Source organism: Doryrhamphus excisus, linkage group LG2 (genome assembly GCF_037039965.1).
Source record: "Doryrhamphus excisus strain RoL-2023G ecotype Guam linkage group LG2, RoL_Dexc_Guam_v1.1, whole genome shotgun sequence".
Classification (NCBI taxonomy): Eukaryota; Metazoa; Chordata; class Actinopteri; order Syngnathiformes; family Syngnathidae; genus Doryrhamphus; species Doryrhamphus excisus.
The window spans coordinates 2,281,062-2,301,472 of NC_136358.1; the positions used below are offsets into that span (position 1 = coordinate 2,281,062).

A 20,411-nucleotide genomic window follows, 5' to 3' on the forward strand; every position below is an offset into this window, starting at 1 on the left:
TCCTGTTCTTTATTTTTTTGTTTGTGACCTTTGGAGAAAATGTTTGGACACCCCTGCACAAAAGCAATGGCTGTGTCACAGGCCAGAGTTGATGTATCACCACAGATTGGTCTTTTGCACGGACGTAGATCTTGGTACCGTCAAGTCCTAGATTTAAAACATCAAACAGCAAATTCCCATTTGATAAATGAGTGTTAGACAGGATAAATCTGTGATATATTAACCGCTGCTGTCTTGCCATTTGTTTTAACGCTGTTCCATCCATCAGCCATGGGAGCAAAGTTCACATCCACGGACAAAGCTTGAAGATTTGCAGACCTTCCAAGTTGTTCCCTTTGTTAAAATCAACTGCAAAACAACTTCAACTTTACCCTTTTTGTTGTACAAGAAGAGCTCCTGTGAAATATGTGCTCCGCTAATCTAGCCAGTCATCTCCCTGAGTCAGCAGCATGGGCCCTCATGCATGAGCAGCCTGGCATAAAACTCCCATCAGATCGCCTAAACAGAAATAACAACTTCATGCTATGAGGGGGAGCACTGTAAACATTATGCAGGCTTTGAGGGACAACACAATTGAAAGTAAATTAGGATATATACTTCAGAGTAGTCCAGCATAGTATAGATTTACGAGCCGCTGAAAATGAGTCAACACACGAGCATTGTTGTCGAAATAGCCGGCAATACAATGAGTACCCCTCACGGTGAGGAAACATGCGTCTTCACTCCATCACTTTCAGCTTCCTCAAGAAAGCACCGACCTTGGAGGTGTTTCAAATGATGGAAACTCATTTCTCTCCCAAGGAAACCACAGCTCCCCTGTGCCAGCAGCACTCATGCAGCACTACCACCACCGTGCTTGACAGTCAGCAAGACACCATTGTCTAGCTGCTCACTTCTGTTGGAATTAATTTTGCCCCTCAGCAGCACTCATGCAGACCCAGAGAATGACACTCTATGGCAGGGGTCTCAAACATGCGGCCCGCGGGCCAAATGTGGCCCGCAGGACACTAGTTTGAGGCCCCCGCCTTGATATGAATGTTTAATGTTAGTGCGGCCCATGCAAATTTGATATGGATGCTGCATGGTATCATGTACCCAGAAAAAAATATTACGTTTGATTAATGTTCATGTTAAAGGTTAAATAACTGTTAATAGTTATCCTCCCTATCCGTGTGGAAGTGGTAAGTTTTTGGCTATTTTAGTTTAAAGGAAATAACTTGAATTGTCCCTTGAGTATTTGTCATTTAAATGGTAAACTAGCTGTTGTCTCCGCATCCTTATTCGGGCGGCAAAGCTGTCAACACCAACATCACTTAGGTCAGCAGTAGTCACACAGGAACCAGTTTGAAGTGTTTACACCAAAACACCGCAGCTCAAGCACACAGGGAGTTAAAGCAGTAGCGGGCAGACAAAAGTGCAACAAGATTCATAAAGATTTCAGAAGACTACATTGATCGGTAAGTTTTGCTTTCTTAGTATCTTTTCCGGCACTGAATCATTGATAGACGCGCATCCGACAGGATCTAGTAAAGAGTTACTGGAGTCAGCAGGGTCCAATCTGGTCCACTGAAGTCTGTTAGCCCAAATGTTACTTTATTAACAACCTGTAACCTGTTTGTGTGTTCATGTGTTATGGTGGGCACAACATAAGGTACAATTGCACAATCTAACAAGACACCAAAATAATGTTCAATTTCTCAGAGGTCAGCAATGCCCCGACATGTGATCCGGGTCCAACCGCAAAGCAGGCGCCTCCACGGAGCCGAGCAATGGAGCACGGGTCTGTGTGCGTGTCATGAAGAGCTGGGAGACTGTAAGCAAGCCGACTAATAACGTTACGTTATCATGTTTGTCCACGCTGAGCCGGTTTGTGTTTGTGTAGGCTGCTTCGCCCTTTGCTGCCTCCCGGTGTTCACCTGTAAGGTGAGCAGCAAGGCGGGCGCGTGCCCACTGCTACCCCTGCTGGACTGCATCGGCTGTGTGCCCCCGGCCTCCCTCGCCATCAGGGCCTCTGTGAGGGAGAGATACGGCATACAGGTATTGTGTTCAAATATTCACTGTGCAATATCTGATCAACCTCCATGTGCAATATTAAGGGCTCTAAATATTCGATGTGAAGTATTTCCATAATGCCTCATATTAACTCACTAGCAACATCTCAGTGTATAGACTGGTCATATATTTCATCTCGTTTCATATTATCTGCATACTTTATTTGTATATACGTAACTCTGGGAAAAACTGTTTTTGTTAATACTTGGGTTGTTTATATTGTTTATTTTTCTATATTGTGTATTTTGTACTGCTTAACTGATTATGTACTCTTGCTGCTGTGCAATGCAAATTTCCTCACTGAGGGACGAATAAAGGCATATCTTATCTTATCTTATCTTACATTATTGAATGAACGACCTTGCTTTGATTAAAAGGTGTAGTACCCCAACTTTAAGGTCATTGGTAGGCCCATTTCTACGTTGCTGCTTGATGTTGCTGCTCAGAAAGTACAGTAAAAATGGAGGTGGGGGCGTTTGGAGAGCTGGAGCGCTGCCATGGTAGAAGGAGGTGGTTGGTAATGTTGGCTCCACTGGAGGCGGAGTGGGCCGCGGCTCACGCTCGGTACTGCTAAAGCCTGAGCCTGAAATGTGCAATATGTAACATTTTTTTTAAAATTTCTCAGTGACAAATACACAAATCCCAGTAATGTTCCTGCATATGCTTATGATGAGTATCTACAGTAACAAGATGCACCTCCGCTCCACTGTGCACATAAATCAGAAGAATCTTGCATTTGGGATGAGTGATGATTTTTAAGAGTGACGTGATAATATGGAGTCATAAATCCATGCGAGTGTTCGAACTTGGGCCTCCCACACGTGCTCTCTTGCAGGGCAGCGTGTGGAGCGACTGCCTGTACGGATGCTGCTGCTACTCGCTATCTTGGATGCAGATCTCCAGAGAGCTGAAAAGAAGGGCTGCAGCTCACACCTCCTCCTCGTCATCCTTCTCCTCCTCCTCGTCCTCATCTGCAAGCAAATACATTAGACTCACTCCCCTGCAGGGGTCGCACTTGGTCTGAACCACTACGACTCACTGTGCTTTCATTTCATCAGATTGTTTGTGCAAAATTATTTATGCAAAAGTATTGTGCCTCCATAAGATTTGTTGTCAAGAAATGACAAAACGTATTTAACTATGTGCTAGTTTCTTATATTAGAATACAAATAAAGTGTCAACCGAAAAAGAACACCACTACCAGAAGGCCGGCAGATGGTATTTTGGTTTGGAATATTTTGAGTTATCATATTTTTATGCATATGTTCTTTAATGAGCAGCCTTTGATTCCATGGCAAAAATACTGATGTGAACATTAAGCCAAGAATCTTTAATGTTATATTGTTATTATCTTGGCAGCACGGTGGTCTAGTGGTTAGCGCGCAGACCTCACAGCTAGGAGACCAGGGTTCAATTCCACCCTCGGCCATCTCTGTGTGGCGTTTGCATGTTCTCCCCGGTTTTCTCCCACATTCCAAAAAAACATACCACTCCAAATTGTCCATAGGTATGAATGTGAGTGTGAATGGTTGTTTGTCTATATGTGCCCTGTGATTGGACTGGCCACCAGTCCAGGGTGTAACCCGCCTCTCGCCTGAAGACAGCTGGGATAGGCTCCAGCACCCCCTCCGCGACCCCTCGTGAGGAAAAAGCGGTAGAAAATGAATGAATGAATGTTATTATCTATCCATCCATTCATTTTCTATCCTCATTAGGGCGACAGGGGTATGCTGGAGCCTATCCCAGCTGACTTAGAGCGAGAGGCAACTTTTGTATGCATTTTTCTCTTTTTAGATGACACCTTTTTCTCTTAAAATTTCTTTTTATTCTTGCAAAATGGCCGCTACATTTTCCGAATCAGAATCAGCCTTTATAGTGCAATCGTTTGTCCATGGATATACGTACGTATAATATGATGGGATAACTGGGCGATGGAGGAGGGAGAAGAAAGGGAACAACAAGAAAAGAGTGGAGGGAAAAAAATTCCAAACTAAGCTCCTATGGGGGAGTATAGTAAAAAAAAACTCAGCATACGTATAAGTACATATAAGCACAACGTAAACACAGGATTTACACCAGGGGACGGGGGAAAGGGGATTGGATTAGTTTACTTTTTCTTATTAAATAACATTTGTTTTAATGTGCTGCAGGCCAATAAAAAACTCAAAAAAGAAAATACTGTTTTACTATGTAAGAGTGCTGAGTTTGACACATTGTGCCAACAAAAACACTGTCCTCATATTAATCATAATGTCTTATCAGCACACAAAAGTATTCTTATTTGACTCCAGAGCATCTGGCAACACGTAAGGGAATTGACACTGACGCACTTTTCAATAAGTATATCTTATCAACACAATCAGTCTGCTTGACACGTCCGATTTGGCACGCTATACGACTGGCCCGACCTGTTTGATTGACACAGACACGTGCGTCTATAAAATAAGCAGGACGGAGATGCTCATGCATCACTCACCATCTCTCCAGCCTCCACCACACACCGCTTCCACTCAGGTAAGATGTCCATGCACTGTATCTTGTTTGCATTGACGCTACGGGAAATGCACAAAACATGCAGATAAGTCTTAAAGTAAAGTCAAAATGTGGTGTTGAATTATTTCTGTTTATTTATTTCTATGTATTTTGTCCCTCAGAGTCAACCATGTCGCAACAACTAAGCCAACCCAAGCCCTTCACCATGACCACCATGACATCCATGTCAAACCAGTGGAGCTCAGGCATCTGCGATTGCTTCCAGGACGTGAATATGTGTAAGTGGGCGTTTTTCTTTTTCATGCACGGACCAGTGATCCTTTATAAGCCTCCTGTCTGTGCACGCAGCCGATGGCGAGATCTGATGCAGCCTCATTGCACAGGTATGCTGCAGATTGGAGATGAGGCGTTGAGGAGGATATGCAAGCGCTGATAGCATCGCCGCTTTGGATTCCCCATATGATAAAACAGTATGCACTGTGTGCACTTTTAGGAGCATTTAAATGCAGTAGGGTGGTGGTGTGATCTGGGAACAAAAAGCCGGAAGGAACGTTTTCGCAAAAACAAAAGAGTCAAAAGTTGCCAACAGGAAGGTAAAACAACATTTTCAAAAATGAAGCACACAAGGGGCCAGAAGGGGAAATAATCACCAGCAGAGAATTAGGAATACTAAAAAAAAGTTTTTCATCAAGTTTATAATGAAAATAAACTATGGGCTTCCATGCAGTGAGGCTGATGTTTAGGATTCAGTTCTTCTAAGCATTCAGTCCATTCATTCATTCATTCATTCATTTTTTCACTTTTTCCTCACGAGGGTCGCGGGGGTGCTGGAGCCTATCCCAGCTGTCTTCGGGCGAGAGGCGGGGTACACCCTGGACTGGTGGCCAGCCAATCACAGGGCACATATAGACAAACAACCATTCAATCATTTCATCACCATTTAATCTGGGTTTAAATTCCCATCAAGCATCTCTGTGTGGAGCCTACATGTTCTCACTGTGCGTGCATGGGTGTAGTCTGGCTTCCTCTCATATTGTTTGTCAGTCCAGCCAGTCCACCATAGATGGATGGACCACACAACACTAAAACCTCAAGGAAAGGAAAGCAACCCAAGCAAACAAGGGGTTCCTTATTGTTTTTATTGAATTTTAATTTTAATTTTAATTTTAATTTTAATTTTAATTTTAATTTTAATTTTAATTTTTATTTTTATTTTTATTTTTATTTTTATTTTTATTTTTATTTTTATTTTTATTTTTATTTTTATTTTTATTTTTATTTTTATTTTTATTTTTATTTTTATTTTTATAATTATTTTATTATTATTATTATGTTTGCCTTTTCAGGCTGTTTCGCCTTTTGGTGCCTTCCATGCTTCACGTGTAAAACGTCAGTGGATGCCGGAGAGTGTCTCTGCCTACCGCTGCTGGACGCCTTTGGGATCATCCCGCCCATGACCACCGCCCTCAGGGTGTCCGTACGCCAGCGTTACAACATTGAGGTAGACAAGCAACATCATATTTTTGGTTCATTTATTGGTTATTTTATTTTGGGGTTATTTCATCCACAGGGTACGGTCTGCAACGACTGCGTGTACAGTTGCTGCTGCGGGCCGTGCACATGGTGCCAGATAGCCAGAGAGATGCAAGTCAGAAGTAACCCCATTACATTTGTCAACATGGCGTCCTGAAGACCTTTATCCCTGCGTTATCGCTGGAGCCAACAGCATCAGTTTTGACTTTGTGTCCACTTCCCTCAGCTGAAGATATCTGAGATCTCCAGTCTTGGAATGTCACAGAGCAGCTGATAAATGTTTGGGACAAATGGACCGTCATAGAATGGCACGAGAGGTTTGACCTCTGTGACATGTTATTATAAAGCTATTTTACACTACATCAGGGGTGTCCGTGTCTTGGAAGTCTTTTTATGGGCTGCATACAATTAAACAAGAAAAATACAAAACAAACACAAAAAAATGGAAAAAATGAGAAAAATGTAATGTTGATACAGTACCAATAATAGCTATTTTGGTTACCCTTTTCAGAAAATAAAGAAATATCAAAATAGTCCCTGCGTCCTATTGTTTGAATTTGGTACAGTATGTCAGCGCCCCACGTGGCATCCATGCAAGTGGATTGTAACAGCCACACTTGAAACTACTTGATATGCATCAAAAAGTCATACTCCTGTACTGAGGTCATGCTGAGCACATACCAAATAAACTAAGAAATGATCACTACTAGGGAGGAGACATAACATTGATACTAACACTTTACGTCATGATAATAATAACATTTAACATTTAGCGTTTATCTAAATACCCCCCATGATACAGCTTTTGTGGCTTAAGACTTAGTGTGCATATTAGTTCCATTGTGCACGTATGGAACTTTCCAAAGCTGTCTCTGGGGGGTGGTGTGGGGGCAAAGAGGTGTTGCATGAACACAGAACATTGCGTGAAATTCCAGCAAAACTATGGTATCATAAAAAGTGACTCATGCCTCCGAAACAATTAGGCATCAACGGGTGTTGGAGTATATAGGACATAGGGATTGTAAATGACCCGCTATCATGAGGCCGTGGACAATAGCAGGAAGGAAGTGCCTGTGGAGCAGCAAGCGTCCACTTGGCTTTCAGATCGACCTTGAAGAGATGCAAGGAAATGTACTTTTTAAAAATTAAATAAATGTACTTTTTAATAATCATAATAATACTTATTATTATTAATTAAATAAATAAATAATAATCACTTTAATAATTATTATTATTAATAATTTTTTAATAGTTTAAGTTAAAATTAAAATAGTTTTTAATAATAACTATTATTAGTAATGATTTTTTAATATGCATATTATTATTATCACCATTATTATTATTATCATATATTATATAATAATAATTATTATTATTATTATATTATAATATATAGTAATAATTAATAATAATTAATAATATATTAATATTAAAATATTAATAATAATTAAATTTTATGGTATTACTTTTATAATAAATAATAAAAATTATTCGCCACATCCCCCTCTCCTTTGTCCTTTGCCCCTGTGTCTGGAAGTGAACTCCATGACCAGATGGATTTCCAGGGAAGGTTCAAGAACAATAAAAAATATTATTAATAATAATTAATAATAATTATTATTATTATATTATTATATAATATATAAGTATAATGATAATAATACTAATTATTATTAATAATAATTATTATGTATTATATTATAATAATTATTATTATTTAATAATAATAACACTAATTATTATTATTATTATTATTATTATTATTATTATTATTATTATTATTATTATTATTATTATTATTATTATTATTATTATTATTATTATTGATGTTATAGTGAGTATGGTGAGTTATGTCTTGAATGCAATGCTTTATACAATACATAAACTACATAAGCAATAAGTATCCAAGGTTTGCAGAAAACCCTGCAAATATTCCAGAAATTCCAATCCTTCGGGTAAAGATGATGACACAACCCAATGTAAAAGGGCTCCCCCTACTGTTCATTCTGTTCATTCTATGTTAACAGAACAGACCAATGCACCAACGTTTCTGTCCATTTGTCCAGACGTCGGGTGCAGAGTCTGTTTTGAGTGGAGACCTCAAGATTTCAGGTAGTGTAACATGTTGCTTCAGTGGCACGATAGCCTCACACAAACCCCACCCAGGGGAAAATGTTGGCTGATAAACGTCAAACGTAGACTTTGACCTTTCAGATTAGGTCCTGTGTGTTAATCCTGCAAGTCCGAGACCCCAGGAGGCGAACTTGTGGTTTTTAATACAACCCAACAAAGGTGAGTGGTCTTGTGTTGTTCCGTATATTGATTCTTTCAGTCAATCTTTATCTGTACCTTGAGGAATGTTTTAGGAATGTTGAGACCATAAACTAAACATGGAAAAAATATTTTTCAACATTCAAAAGTGATATTGTTATAAATCATAACTATAAATTGACCTACAGTTTGTTATGAGTGCTGCAAATTATGATTAAAAACTAGTTGGTAAAAATAAATCCATGGATTAAAACTCATGATTCAGTGATTAGAGTCGTTCAATTACGTGTTGTACATGTCTTCCTTATGCTGCCAGGAAATGTCCCACGTCTTTCCGGTGCTCCTTGCACTTCTCAGCTTCCTGTCCCTCAGGCCGGCTGGCTGCAGCAGGATCCTGGTGGTTCCGGTGGATGGGAGCCACTGGATCAACATGGAGGTGATCCTCAAGGAGCTGCACTCCCGAGGCCACGTCCTCACCGTTCTGCACTCCCCCAAGAGCTGGTACATCCCCACCAACGGCTCCTTTTACACGTCCATCACCAAGCCCATGCTGGAGGACGGCACCGTTAAGGACTTTTACGATGAGATGCTAAAGGACGTGATGGAGTGCCGCAAGTCGGCCGACTTCCTGAGGACATTTTACCAGCAGGGCCTCATCACAAACATGCTGTCCACCGGTCACCGTATTCTCGCCGCGTCGGTCAGTAAGATGTTGGATGATCCGGTTTTCATGAGGAAGCTTCAGGATGCCAAGTTTGATCTCATGCTAACCGACCCGGGCCTGACTGTGGGGGTGCTGCTGGGGAAGTACCTCAAGTTGCCGATGATCTTCAACGTGCGATGGATTAATAATGGAGAGAGTCACTTCGCCACATCCCCCTCTCCTTTGTCCTTTGTCCCTGTGTCTGGAAGTGAACTCCATGACCAGATGGATTTCCAGGGAAGGTTCAAGAACATGTTGCATTACATATATAGTGTCATTGAATTGTACTTTTACATAAACCCAGAGTACTCAGATGTTTTCCAGAGGCACTTCCCTCCTGGAACAGATCTGCTCTCCTTGGAACATGCAGCAGATATCTGGTTGGTGAGGTCAGATTTCGTCTTTGAGTTCCCTCGGCCAACAATGCCCAACATGGTCTATGTCGGGGGCTTCCAGTGTAAAAAGGCCCAACCCCTTCCTGATGATCTGGAGGCCTTCATGCAGAGCTCCGGGGAACACGGGGTGGTGGTCATGTCTTTGGGAACGTTGGTCTCGGCCCTGCCTCGTGAGGTCACCAATGCCATTGCGGCTGCATTTGCTCAGTTGCCTCAGAAGGTGATTTGGAGGTTTGTGGGGAAAAGGACGCCTTCATCCTTGGGGAACAACACCCTGCTGGTGGACTGGCTGCCTCAGAACGACCTCCTGGGACACCCCAAAACTCGCGTGTTTGTGGCCCACGGGGGCACCAACGGCATCTATGAAGCGATCTACCACGGGGTTCCGGTTCTGGGTCTGCCGCTGCTCTTTGACCAGTTTGACAACCTCCTCCGGCTGAAAAAGCGTGGGGCGGCCCTGGTGGTGGAGGCTGGATCACTAACTCAGGAAAACTTCCTCGAGACTCTTAAAGACCTTCTGGAGACTCCATCATACCGTGACAACATGCTTCGACTCTCTCAGCTCCACCATGACCGCCCCGTGTCTCCTTTGGATGCGGCCATCTTTTGGATCGAGTATGTGATCAGGAACAAAGGAGCGGCTCATCTGCGGCCGGCAGCTTACGGCCTTTCCTGGTACTCCTACTTCTGCCTGGACGTGCTTCTTTTCATGGTTGCTGTCGTTGGAGCCTCTGTGGGGGCTTCCATCTTCATCTGTAAGACTTGTTGCTGCCGGATGTTCAGGAGAAAGTTGAAATGGGAATAATACATTTGGTGACTTTTAAACTTGAGCATCCGTTTTTGGTATTATTGCTGAAGCACTGATAATGATCACTAATCCGGTATTGACGAAAAAAAAGTCCAACTGTGTGTTGGGATCGGGTATTTATTAGTAAATCTTGGTCATATTGGATATGAATGAGTGATTGGACACGAACAAGCTGTCCCTTTTAAACCTCATGGTAGAAATACTTCCTTCAAGCCTTCAGCCATGCTTTCCCTGAAATAATTTCAATTGTGTTTCCCTTAAATGTCTCCAAAAAACATTCGCCTTATTTGACATTTTTATACATTCTTATAATTATTTCATTAACCCTCCTCTTGGGTTAGGGTCAGCACCGACCCGTTTTACATTTTAATGCATAAAAAGAATCACATAACAAATGTTTATTGCATCAAGACTTTTTGACTTTGTCAGAAAACTCTATTTCAACAAAATAAAACCAAAAAAATATTTTTTACTACATTATAAAATGGTCTGGTTGAAATTATGACCACTGTATTGTTAGGGTCGGTTTCGACCCGGTTATAATAATATGACTATAAAGCAATATTTTGAGCCAAAACTGAAATTGAAAAAGTGTACAATCATCATCATGTAAGCTTCAGGGGATTCTCATTTTGTTGCTGAAAACAATAACTTTTTCTACCTTTTCTTGACATTAATATATATATGGATCAAAATCGACCCGAACACCATAGATGTTTCTTTAGTGATTAATACTAAAATTAGAAAATACATAAAACAAATTGATTTAAGAGATATGTTCTATAGCCAGGATTAGCCGGGTAACAAAAGAACCTTCAATTTATTAATAATATTCTTTTGAGGTTCATTTGACCCTTTTTGGAAATTGAAATCGAGGGGTATAGTGACAAAAAAAGTATTAAAACCAATATTTTCATGGCTGAGGAAGCCTAAGAATGTAACCAAGAGACGAGAAGCAAATTTGATGGTAACTTATTGTTTTTAGTGTATTTTATAGCTGATTTAATACATGGGTCAAAACCGACCCGTTAACATAAGAGATGATAGCAGAAAGCTAACACAAGAGGAAGGTTCAAATGGTTCTGTCAGATAAAATAATAATCAAGAAATCAAGTAAATGTGTTTCTTGTGTGCGCAGTGAGATTTGATGAAGGCAGTGCATCAACAAACGTGCACATAATAAAATCTTAATGAATATAAAAATCCATAATGATGTTCATGTGTTGAATGCATTCAACTAAAGGCCGTGAGTGAGTGACAGCCATGCCAGTGTGATTGCCATCTCTACTCCAAGTGTGTTTTTGTTCTGGGCACGATAGGCGTTCTCCTGCCTCAGGATGTTGTCCTTAAAGCCAAAGACGTTGACTTCCTGTGGTAGGAAGTGATCAAAGAATGGACAAAAGTGGGTCCGGACACCGTGTTACCAGCATTTGCAGAGCGTGGGTCGCAGCAGCAGAAGCCTCCAAGGGTGAGCAGGACCAAACGGGAGTAGATTGTTTTTAGCATGCAAGCTGGAGGAATATGATGTAAGAAACACTTGCTTCTGAAGGAGATAGACATGTCCAACGACAGCTGCGGCCTCCCTTTGGACACAGATGTATTTGGCCTGACTTGCATATACGGTTTGGTGTTCTCGTTGGGCCTGCCCAGCAACCTGCTGTCGCTATGGGGACTGTACCACCTGGGCCGCGGGAACGGTAGCTGCCAGCAGGTCTACATCCTCAACCTGTTGCTGTCCGACCTCCTGCAGCTGCTCACCCTTCCCTTGTGGATCCTGTACCTCCAGGGCAACCACCGCTGGCCCTACGGGCGGCTCACGTGCGAGCTAGTAGGCTACGTGTTCTACGTCAATGTCTACGTCAGCGTCATGTTCCTGTGCCTGATAGCGCTGGACCGCTGCTTGGCCATCGTGTTCCCGTTGAGCAGCCGCAGAGTGAGAACGGTCAAGGTGGCGGCGGTGTCAGGCGTGGCGGTCTGGACACTTACATTTCTCTTCTGTTTGTTTGGACTCTTGCCGTCGGTTTTCAACACGGAACGACTACTGTGTCTGGAGCAGTACCCAGTCAGTCTGAGGTACGCCCACTTCAAGATCACCACTGTGGCTCTGGGCTTCCTGTTGCCGTGCGTCATACTTGGGTGAGTTAAGCCGTAGAACAACCCAATCGCTTGACATGTGGCCTACATTTGCACCTTTATCCATACGCCCACCAGGACTAACCGGGGTCCTCCTTTACTCAGCCCTCCACCAATTTTGTGGGAGTGTTATTTTTTGTATATTTCTTACAACAAAACTGTCAAAAAAAACATATTCTGCTTACCTTTGGTAAAAGTCATGTCCTTCAAAAGTCTCACCCCCCCACTTTCAGCTACACATCAGCCCACATTGGAGTGACCCTGCGCCGCTCTCCCACCTTGTCGGCCCATGAACGCCACAAAATCGTAGGCATCCTGGTGGTCATCACAATCAACTTCATCGTCGTGTTCGGACCCTACCACCTGGTGGGAGGCTACAGATTTGCATCCCTGCTGTGGACCAATGAGCCGTGCGCGCTGGAGCGTGCTATCTTCCTGTTCTACCGCCTGTGCTACGGGCTGACCAGCCTCAACACGCTGCTCGATCCTCTCTTCTACATCTTTCTGTGCGCCGACGCCCGGCTGGAGCTGTGGAGGTCACTTCCCTGCTCAGGGCGGGGTCAAAACGTTTGCAAAAATACCACTACGGCTCATCAGGATGCCAAGGGACATCAGGAAAGTCTTTGTGTAACGTAGATCAGACAAAATGATCCATTTGGGGCTTTGTCTCGTCCCAGAAAAACTTATTTTTCAGGATTTTCTGCAAAAGCCAAGCAGGTTTTTAAAAAATATTATAGGTTTTTCTTTATTTTTCCCGAGCTGGCATGCCTCACACGTCATAAGCTGCTTGCAAAGATCACTTTAATAACCAAAGATGTCAGCGGATAGGGCGCAGAACAGCAAAAGAGTTCATGTTTTTAACTTTGCAGTGTGTGTGTTGTGTCTCTTTATGAAGTAAAAGCAAATTCAGCGTCATTAAAAAGCATTTTGTAAATAATAAACACCCTTAGTGTTACACAGCAGGGTCTCTACTTGCATAGTTTAGTTTACAAGAAAAATAATAACGGAAAACAATTCATTTTTTTAAGTGAGGTTTTGATGCACAAAACACTGCCCGACACAAATCTACACATTTTGGATTCAAAGACGCTTTTTTTTTTTTTTGCACTGGAGGAGGTGCGTGTTTTTGTCGTTGACCCCTTTCCGTGACAACACCATTAAGGTTAAAGAGTCTTAAAGGCAAGAGTGAAGGATGTTCAAGCTCTGCCTGCTTGTGGTCGCTCTTTTTAGAGCAGGTAAGTTATTTAATATTCATTTTTAATTGTAGAAAATAATTCACTTTTTTAGAAAAATCACTCATGTTTATGTTTCAGATGCGACTGTCCTCTTTGCCAGCCCGGGTGACGATGTGAGCGTACCCTGCTTCTTTGAACCCGGGGCCAAATATCTGTGCTGGTACAAGCAGGTTGTAGGCGACAAACCCGAAATGGTCACCTCGTTCTACGTCTACTTGCGCGAATCCCACAGCCCTCAGAAAACAGAGGTGGTGAGCAAGCGACTAACGGTTCACCACGGAAAAAACTTCTTCCATCTGAAGATTTCCGATGTGGAGCTCTCGGACACGGCTATGTACTACTGTGGGCAGACAAAGCTCAGCAACACGAGCTTTGAGAATGGAATATTTTTGGTCGTACGAGGTTCGTGGCCACTTTTGTCTCTTCTTTCATTCCAAACATGTTCTGAGATGGTCAACATTTTGGGACTGATCATTTCATATTCTGTTTATCAATATAGAGAATGTTTTTTTGTCTCCAAAATCCAAAAAGAGCAATAAGAAAAATTGCCGTTACAGTCGACAAAATGTGGTTTCTGTTGTAGAATCAAGCCGCCTATCCATCCTCCAGCATCCGACATCCATCACAGCGACTCCAGGGGGTTCGGTTGACTTACAATGTTCCATGTATCCTGGAACCAACAATGGACATCAAAGGGTCTACTGGTTCCGAGATACAATGGGAGACTCCCGCTTGGGAATGGTGTACGTTCACTTGGAGAACGGTAGCGAGTGTGCAAAGACGTCTGAGCGCCGTTGCGTTCACGTGCTGCCCAAGCAGGACGTCAGCCTCGCGGATGCCGGGATGTATTACTGCGCTGTGGCCTCCTGTGGGGAGATTGTGTTTGGCGAGGGGACCAGGCTGGATGTTGGAGGTGGAGAGACACACACCGTGTTGACGCACTGCCTGCTTGGAGCTCTGCTTGTGTCCGTCATAGTCAATATCCTGTTAACAGTTTTTATTTTCAAAAAGTCTCGAAGACAGCAGCTTCCACGTGGCGGTATGATCAATATCTATTTAACACTACTCATTTTAAAAAATGGAGAATGTAATGTTTCTCAATCATCCTGACAGAAATAACGATGCAACCAAGTATCCTGGAAGACAACGTGGACGATGAGGTGGGCTCATCATATATCGCATATGCACTCTCCAAAAACTGATTCTGAATCTGGTTGTGTGTTTTTTCCGACAGAGTGCTTTGCCATACGTGGCTCTGGACTTCAAAAAGAGACAGTCGAACAACAGGAGACAGAGGAGCCCCGAGGACACCGTCTACGCTGGACTGAGACTCACACATGTGGACTGATATCTGCTAAGTCATTATTATCATTAAAGGACAGTTAACATTACTCACTTGTCGACCGGGGCGGGTTTGCTCCACTGAGGAGCTCAAAGGAGAAGCGATTGCATTCACTAATTGACGTGTTTTTTTATGTGCATGAACATATCGTGGCGTGAGCCAGTGTGCTATTTTTTTTTCTATTCATTTCTACATCCTTCTCAGTCCTGCCATGAAAAATGACAGAAAAAACATTGGAAATTACAACAAGGAGTCTAATAATATTTACTTTTACAATAAAAAACTGCAGATTTCTTTACATTACCCTGAACATGTGGTGTATGTCTGTGCGTGTGTGTGGTTGGGTGGGTGAAAGAAATCGTCAGTGTGAAGTTTCATTTCATCACAAGTGACCAATAAATGCTTTTTTTTTTACCACAGAAGGGTTGTTGGTGATGCACAGTGAGCCAACTCTTGATCAGCTTAGGTAGGACCCTTCCAGGTGGATAAATTGGTCGTGTTCATCAAACTACATTCTTCAGAGTTGTCAAAACAAGCCACGCAGTACTATTTGCTGTGTACGCAGCAGGCAGGAAGTGTGTTCATTTCCATATGCTTGCTATGCTTGTGCAGCGGAAATGTCTCTTATGTGGCTGCACAATTGTCTCAATTTGTACTTTGCTGTGTACAGAAAAACAAAAGCAGGCCACATTAAAAGGACTATCTACTATATCTATATCTATCTATCTGCTGGACTTATCCTATTTGGAAACGGCACCACGCTGACCTTTGAACGTGAGAGAGAGGATTCGTGACGATGTGTTTTACCTGCAAATGACACTTTACAATTGCATCTGCAGGTGATGGAGTGCTGGAACACATCTTGAGTGGAGCTTTGGCCTTCTCATATTTTCAATGTGCCCTTAATGCTCCTTAGTAATGTTTTTTTTTTTTTTTTTACTTTAAAAAACATGCCACAGGGCAAAAAAAACTATCTGCATGCCACAAAAGGCCCAAAATTCAGACTTTGGGCACAACTCAGTATTTGTCTGGTGCATTCAAGAGATTAGAATTCTATCCACATATTCCTTCCCTATTTGATAATTGCCGATTGTTGCCCAGGGTGAAGAAGACCCAGCTTCCAAGTAAGTTTGTGTGACATTGATCGTGCTGGTGCACTACCAAGACGCACTATCGATGTGATAGATTCCTCCTGAGCGCTCTTTGTGGTTACAAACAGGAAGTATGTTTGACATCAGTGTCACAAAACCAATGTTTAGCGCTTTTCTCTGTTTCGTTGCTCTCAGATAATCTTCACAGCCAGAGTCTAATTTCTTTTTTATCACCTTTTCAAAGAGTCACTGATATTTGTGTATTTGCTGCAACAGTAATTTATTGGGCTGCTTTCATCTGTTTGGCCGTATGGTCTACCAACAATACACAACGCAATGAATACAAGTAAATGTGCTTACTTTTAAGCTTTCTACAAAGAAATGGAAGCAAATTCCTTGTTTACACACTCACAAACTAATGTACTTAGAAGCAGGCACCAAAAACAACCATACTCGCATTGTATGGCAGTGATGTTGATGTACGGCTCAGCGCTCAATGCGGCCTACTGTACGTCTATACTAGTGACCAACGGTCTATGCCAGAGACCAGCTGGTCCTGGCCGATGTGCTATTGGTTGAAATCAGGGTGCAAAACTTATATCACTCACAAAGACAGGAAGTCCCACACATGGCATACATGGTTCTTCGGAATGTCAAGTATAGGCCAATATTGATTGGTCCTTTTTCACACCAATCGGTGGTCTATCAATCAGAGCACCCCTAAATCAGTATACATATAAAATCTGCACAAATACAGATTAACCAGAATCAAATCACAATCATGTCAAGGGGTAGGATTTAATAAGCTTTGCTTCTTCCTACTCCTTTTGGACATGTGGAACTGTGAACTGATTATGGGATGCAATCAGATGCATGTTCAAATGAAATAAAACCATTACCATTACCAAATTAAATTGCTCCTTAATTCACTCCACACCACTTGGTATGCCTTAAACAAACTCCCTGTACATAACCTCATAACTGATAGCAAGCGCATGATGTAAAAACACAAGACTGTGGTGCTTAATGTAAAAGCTTGACTTTTGCTATATTTCAGAGAGACAGCTCCCTCTACTGGTATTTACAAGACTGGGACATTAAGTCAAGATAATTCTTTAAAACTTGATTATAAACCATCACTTGTACAGTACATTAATTTCATTAGCTTGAGGTTGAAAAAATGGTGGAACCTGTGGAAAAACAGGAAGTAACTGCAAAGTCTACATGTTATAATAGTCTTTTTTTAAAAGTCTTTTTGCAAATTCTTTATTAATGCAGGTTAAGAATACAAGGTTGTTAATGCAACATTTCTCAGACACAATCAGCACCAAATCCAGTTAGTATATCACACACACACACACACACACACACATATATACATACATACACACGCACTTTTAAAAGGGAGCCATTCCATGTGAATTGTCATGTTCCTCCAATCATTGAAGTGACTTGATCAAAACACAATTGAGATTTGACAGCTTTGACTTACCTGTTTCTGAGGGTCTTCCGCCTCTGGATGCCACCCCTGCCCCGACTGCAGGCCTAAGCCTCTGCATGAATGTCAGTTACGTACATGTTAAATCAAGTGCGGCGAGCCTCAGACAATTTCGACAAAGCCTGAAGGGGGGGGGGGATTTTAATTCTCAATACGTTTTGTACGTCACTTTTAAGACAACGCGGCTCGGAGAAAGAAAAGTCATGTTTTTTGTATTTTTAAAAGGGGCCACACTTGTTGGTGTTTCTTCCCCGTTGGGTTTATTTAGACTACACAAGACGACACAAATATATCATTTGAAGACAAGGTAAACAGACAAGCGAGCGCTCTTGTGTCCTCAGACGGTGAAACGTTTAAGTTAGTTAAATCTTCACAGCTTATTGGATGAGAGCGTTCGACAAGCTGGAAGAATCGTGCAGCACTACTAAACATCAACACGTTTAGATATATACAGTGACAGTTCGGCTAAGACCGGCTGCTATCTAACGTCACAAAAAATACCGTAATGAAAAGAGTTAACGCTTTAAAAGTCCTACATCACAATCACAATCAAAAAGGGAGAAAGGTAAGGGTCTGTAAAAACTGGACCAAAATTATAATAAAAAAACAAGAAAAGACGTGGACGTCGCCATTTCAGTTCCTCCTGAGAGCTTTGCAGGGGAACAATAACGCGCTGCGTCGCAGACAGGAAGTGGATAGCGTCACAAACATCCGATGATGGCGAGCGGCAACATAGACGAGCGACGATCCTGAAAAAAGAGCAAATGACAGGAATAAAGCGTCTGCAGCTGTTCGCATAAAATCAAGTATCCCTCCGTTAGAGCTGCTGTGCTCTGGAAGCGCGTCATGCGGGTGTCGCTTCGCCGCGGACAAGAGCCACTCAGTTAAAGACTGGAGCGCACGGCTTTCACGTGAGATCCAGATTGTACGAGATCAGAGGGCACTGATACTTTCTACTATTCTCACCTCAACTTCAAACGGCGCCACATCGCCTAATAAGGGTAGCGAGCAGGCGGCGGCGGTGGCGGGGGGGGCAGCCGCTCTGCGTAGGGGTCCCTGGGCCGAAGAATTCCGTACGGTGGGACCCGGGAAACAGGAGGGATACGAGAGCGCTCGTAGGAGTAGCCGTTACCGGCGGGAGGAATGGCCCCGTTTGGCGGTCTTCGGTGGGGGCTGCGGTCTCGGGCATAATACGCCGACGGAGGAGGGGGAGGAGGCGGCGGGGGTCGACGCTCATACGGGTCAAGCGGCGGGTTCATGAGACGGTCTCGCGCAACGCTGGGAGGAGGTGGTGGTGGTGGCGGCGGCGGCGGAGGCGGGCCACCCGGTCGTTGGGCCTCGTAGCCATACGGACGGGCTCTGTACTTTTCGTAGTAATCTACCACGCCGTAACTGCCCCGCTCGTCCTCATAGGGGCGCTCGGGGTAGGCGGCTCGCCTGGGAGGAGGTGGCGGCAGCGGTGGGGCAGGGTAACCCGGGGGCATGTGGGGGCGACCTCTCATGTAGCCTGGTGGGGGGGGCTCAGGCCCGTCTCCTGGGTAGTGTGGGGGAGGCCAAAAGCCACCACCGTCTGGGGGCGGGGGAGGATAGTCCTCCTGCTCACCTCTGGGCCTGGTTTTGGAAATCTGCACATGGATACGTTTGCCTGGATGCGAGAGGGAAAAAGGAGGGTTCAAAAGGGCATGACTACTGAGAGACACCCTGTTGTCACCCACACTTACCATGAAACTCGGTGTTGTCAATCCCCTGAATGGCATCCATGGCTTCATCGGAGTTGGCCATGTGCACGAAAGCAAAATTCTTGATGACTGCACACTCGGTGACCCTCCCATACTCTTCAAACAGCGCACGCAGGTCGTCGTCCGTTCCCCGCTCCACGTTGGCAACATGGAGCTTAACTGCCCCGTAGTTCTTCCCGTGACTGGCCTCCACGTTGATGGCTGAACCGTGGAGCTTATGGAAGTGCAGATTCTTGATAGCTTTCACCGCGGCCCTGCGGTCATCCATGTGGACGAAGGCGAAGTTTTTGATGATGGAACATTCAGTCACTGTGCCATACTCAGTGAAGAGGGCCTTGATTTCATCCTCGGTTGCTTCCTGGGGCAGGTTGCCCACAAATATCTTCACCATCTTCTGTTTCAAAGAAAAGCATACGTGTCGTCTGTGTGTGAGTATCACAGCAACATTATATGATAATTGTGTGAATGTATTGAGAGTGGGAGTAAATGGCTCCTTTGTCCCCGCAAAATGGCGGACACTCATTCAATACAGTCAAATAATTCACTTACGAAAGGGTGAATGCGTCGTGCATAGTGTTCACGACTGACATGGTGATGCATTTCGGTGCAAAACAACAGTGCGTTATCAGTTGCAAGTCGGGGGTGGGCAAATCTATTATATGAGCAATTAGATTCGGTAAGCTTGGTTGTGGCGCCATGTTTTTTTTTTAAACAAAGCACTGTATGACTTGGAGTATACACATTGTAAGATACAATCGCCATGTAATTAAACTAAACACGTTAAAGTATATTTTTACATCTGAAATTGGAACATCACTCACCTTCTATCAAGAGGAACCGTATACCGGCAGCCTGCTAATGCTTTCTTTCGTCAATGCTTCCGGTTCGTCTTAACTTCTCACTGCCCCCTATTGGTCAAAACGATGCCGTAACCGTTATTTGTGGTATTAAAAGAAATAAGTTTATTGGAAATACCAAGCAACAGCAAATAAGGGTGATACGCATGGTAATCCAGTATTGACAAAAAATAATGTACGTGGATATAGAACAAAAGAGGGACCGAAATTAAAATTATGTCTATACAACATTTGTATAAAAGTGAAACTTGTAATTTGAAA

The 20,411-nt window shown here is 43.1% G+C and overlaps 6 protein-coding genes across 7 annotated transcripts; 5 read left to right on the top strand and 1 right to left on the bottom strand.

Annotated features, from left to right (window-relative positions):
• The first annotated feature begins 1,357 nt into the window (after positions 1-1,357).
• On the top strand, positions 1,358-3,566 carry LOC131126003 (placenta-specific gene 8 protein-like). Its single transcript, XM_058068122.2, has 4 exons — positions 1,358-1,457; positions 1,702-1,813; positions 1,883-2,037; positions 2,888-3,566. Exons 2-4 carry the CDS (start codon positions 1,711-1,713, stop codon positions 3,074-3,076), a joined length of 447 nt encoding a protein of 148 aa, XP_057924105.2. The 5' UTR covers positions 1,358-1,457; positions 1,702-1,710; the 3' UTR covers positions 3,077-3,566.
• Positions 3,567-4,530: 964 nt separating this feature from the next.
• ponzr4 (plac8 onzin related protein 4) lies at positions 4,531-6,540 on the top strand. The gene is made up of 4 exons (XM_058068635.2): positions 4,531-4,566; positions 4,707-4,823; positions 5,892-6,046; positions 6,116-6,540. The coding sequence occupies exons 2-4, from the start codon at positions 4,715-4,717 to the stop codon at positions 6,233-6,235; spliced, it is 384 nt and encodes a 127-aa protein (XP_057924618.2). The 5' UTR covers positions 4,531-4,566; positions 4,707-4,714; the 3' UTR covers positions 6,236-6,540.
• A 2,128-nt stretch (positions 6,541-8,668) lies between these two features.
• On the top strand, positions 8,669-10,728 carry ugt5g1 (UDP glucuronosyltransferase 5 family, polypeptide G1). Its single transcript, XM_078795202.1, has one exon. It carries the CDS (start codon positions 8,669-8,671, stop codon positions 10,250-10,252), a length of 1,584 nt encoding a protein of 527 aa, XP_078651328.1. The 3' UTR covers positions 10,253-10,728.
• A 996-nt stretch (positions 10,729-11,724) lies between these two features.
• LOC131125876 (G-protein coupled receptor 4) lies at positions 11,725-13,026 on the top strand. The gene is made up of 2 exons (XM_058067822.2): positions 11,725-12,391; positions 12,622-13,026. The coding sequence occupies exons 1-2, from the start codon at positions 11,814-11,816 to the stop codon at positions 13,022-13,024; spliced, it is 981 nt and encodes a 326-aa protein (XP_057923805.2). The 5' UTR covers positions 11,725-11,813; the 3' UTR covers positions 13,025-13,026.
• A 455-nt stretch (positions 13,027-13,481) lies between these two features.
• LOC131125875 (uncharacterized) lies at positions 13,482-15,278 on the top strand. Its single transcript, XM_058067820.2, has 5 exons — positions 13,482-13,623; positions 13,702-14,025; positions 14,207-14,662; positions 14,737-14,783; positions 14,858-15,278. The coding sequence occupies exons 1-5, from the start codon at positions 13,581-13,583 to the stop codon at positions 14,969-14,971; spliced, it is 984 nt and encodes a 327-aa protein (XP_057923803.2). The 5' UTR covers positions 13,482-13,580; the 3' UTR covers positions 14,972-15,278.
• Positions 15,279-17,788: 2,510 nt separating this feature from the next.
• LOC131125872 (RNA-binding protein 4.1-like) lies at positions 17,789-20,207 on the bottom strand. 2 transcript variants are annotated; one of them, XM_058067816.2, is made up of 4 exons: positions 20,115-20,207; positions 19,276-19,687; positions 18,521-19,199; positions 17,789-18,303 (listed from the first exon to the last, which is right to left on the bottom strand). In XM_058067816.2, the coding sequence occupies exons 2-3, from the start codon at positions 19,682-19,684 to the stop codon at positions 18,547-18,549; spliced, it is 1,062 nt and encodes a 353-aa protein (XP_057923799.2). In that variant the 5' UTR covers positions 19,685-19,687; positions 20,115-20,207; the 3' UTR covers positions 17,789-18,303; positions 18,521-18,546. The 2 variants fall into 2 exon arrangements, with proteins under 2 accessions (XP_057923799.2, XP_057923800.2); XM_058067817.2 differs by having other exon boundaries at positions 19,276-19,684; positions 20,115-20,201.
• Between the last annotated feature and the right edge of the window lie 204 nt (positions 20,208-20,411).

Excerpts from the sequence above, each read along its gene's own strand:
- LOC131126003 (XM_058068122.2), top strand. The coding sequence starts at position 1,711 with ATGCCCCGACATGTGATCCGGGTCCAACCGCAAAGCAGGCGCCTCCAC. Across the intron at positions 1,814-1,882 it reads TCATGAAGAGCTGGGAGACT|GCTGCTTCGCCCTTTGCTGC; the intron begins GTAAGCAAGCCG and ends GTGTTTGTGTAG. Across the intron at positions 2,038-2,887 it reads GGGAGAGATACGGCATACAG|GGCAGCGTGTGGAGCGACTG; the intron begins GTATTGTGTTCA and ends GCTCTCTTGCAG.
- ponzr4 (XM_058068635.2), top strand. The coding sequence starts at position 4,715 with ATGTCGCAACAACTAAGCCAACCCAAGCCCTTCACCATGACCACCATG. Across the intron at positions 4,824-5,891 it reads CTTCCAGGACGTGAATATGT|GCTGTTTCGCCTTTTGGTGC; the intron begins GTAAGTGGGCGT and ends TTGCCTTTTCAG. Across the intron at positions 6,047-6,115 it reads GCCAGCGTTACAACATTGAG|GGTACGGTCTGCAACGACTG; the intron begins GTAGACAAGCAA and ends TTTCATCCACAG.
- ugt5g1 (XM_078795202.1), top strand. The coding sequence starts at position 8,669 with ATGTCCCACGTCTTTCCGGTGCTCCTTGCACTTCTCAGCTTCCTGTCC.
- LOC131125876 (XM_058067822.2), top strand. The coding sequence starts at position 11,814 with ATGTCCAACGACAGCTGCGGCCTCCCTTTGGACACAGATGTATTTGGC. Across the intron at positions 12,392-12,621 it reads TTGCCGTGCGTCATACTTGG|CTACACATCAGCCCACATTG; the intron begins GTGAGTTAAGCC and ends CCCCACTTTCAG.
- LOC131125875 (XM_058067820.2), top strand. The coding sequence starts at position 13,581 with ATGTTCAAGCTCTGCCTGCTTGTGGTCGCTCTTTTTAGAGCAG. Across the intron at positions 13,624-13,701 it reads GGTCGCTCTTTTTAGAGCAG|ATGCGACTGTCCTCTTTGCC; the intron begins GTAAGTTATTTA and ends TTTATGTTTCAG. Across the intron at positions 14,784-14,857 it reads AAGACAACGTGGACGATGAG|AGTGCTTTGCCATACGTGGC; the intron begins GTGGGCTCATCA and ends TTTTTCCGACAG.
- LOC131125872 (XM_058067816.2), bottom strand. The coding sequence starts at position 19,684 with ATGGTGAAGATATTTGTGGGCAACCTGCCCCAGGAAGCAACCGAGGAT. Across the intron at positions 19,200-19,275 it reads TGACAACACCGAGTTTCATG|GCAAACGTATCCATGTGCAG; the intron begins GTAAGTGTGGGT and ends TCTCGCATCCAG.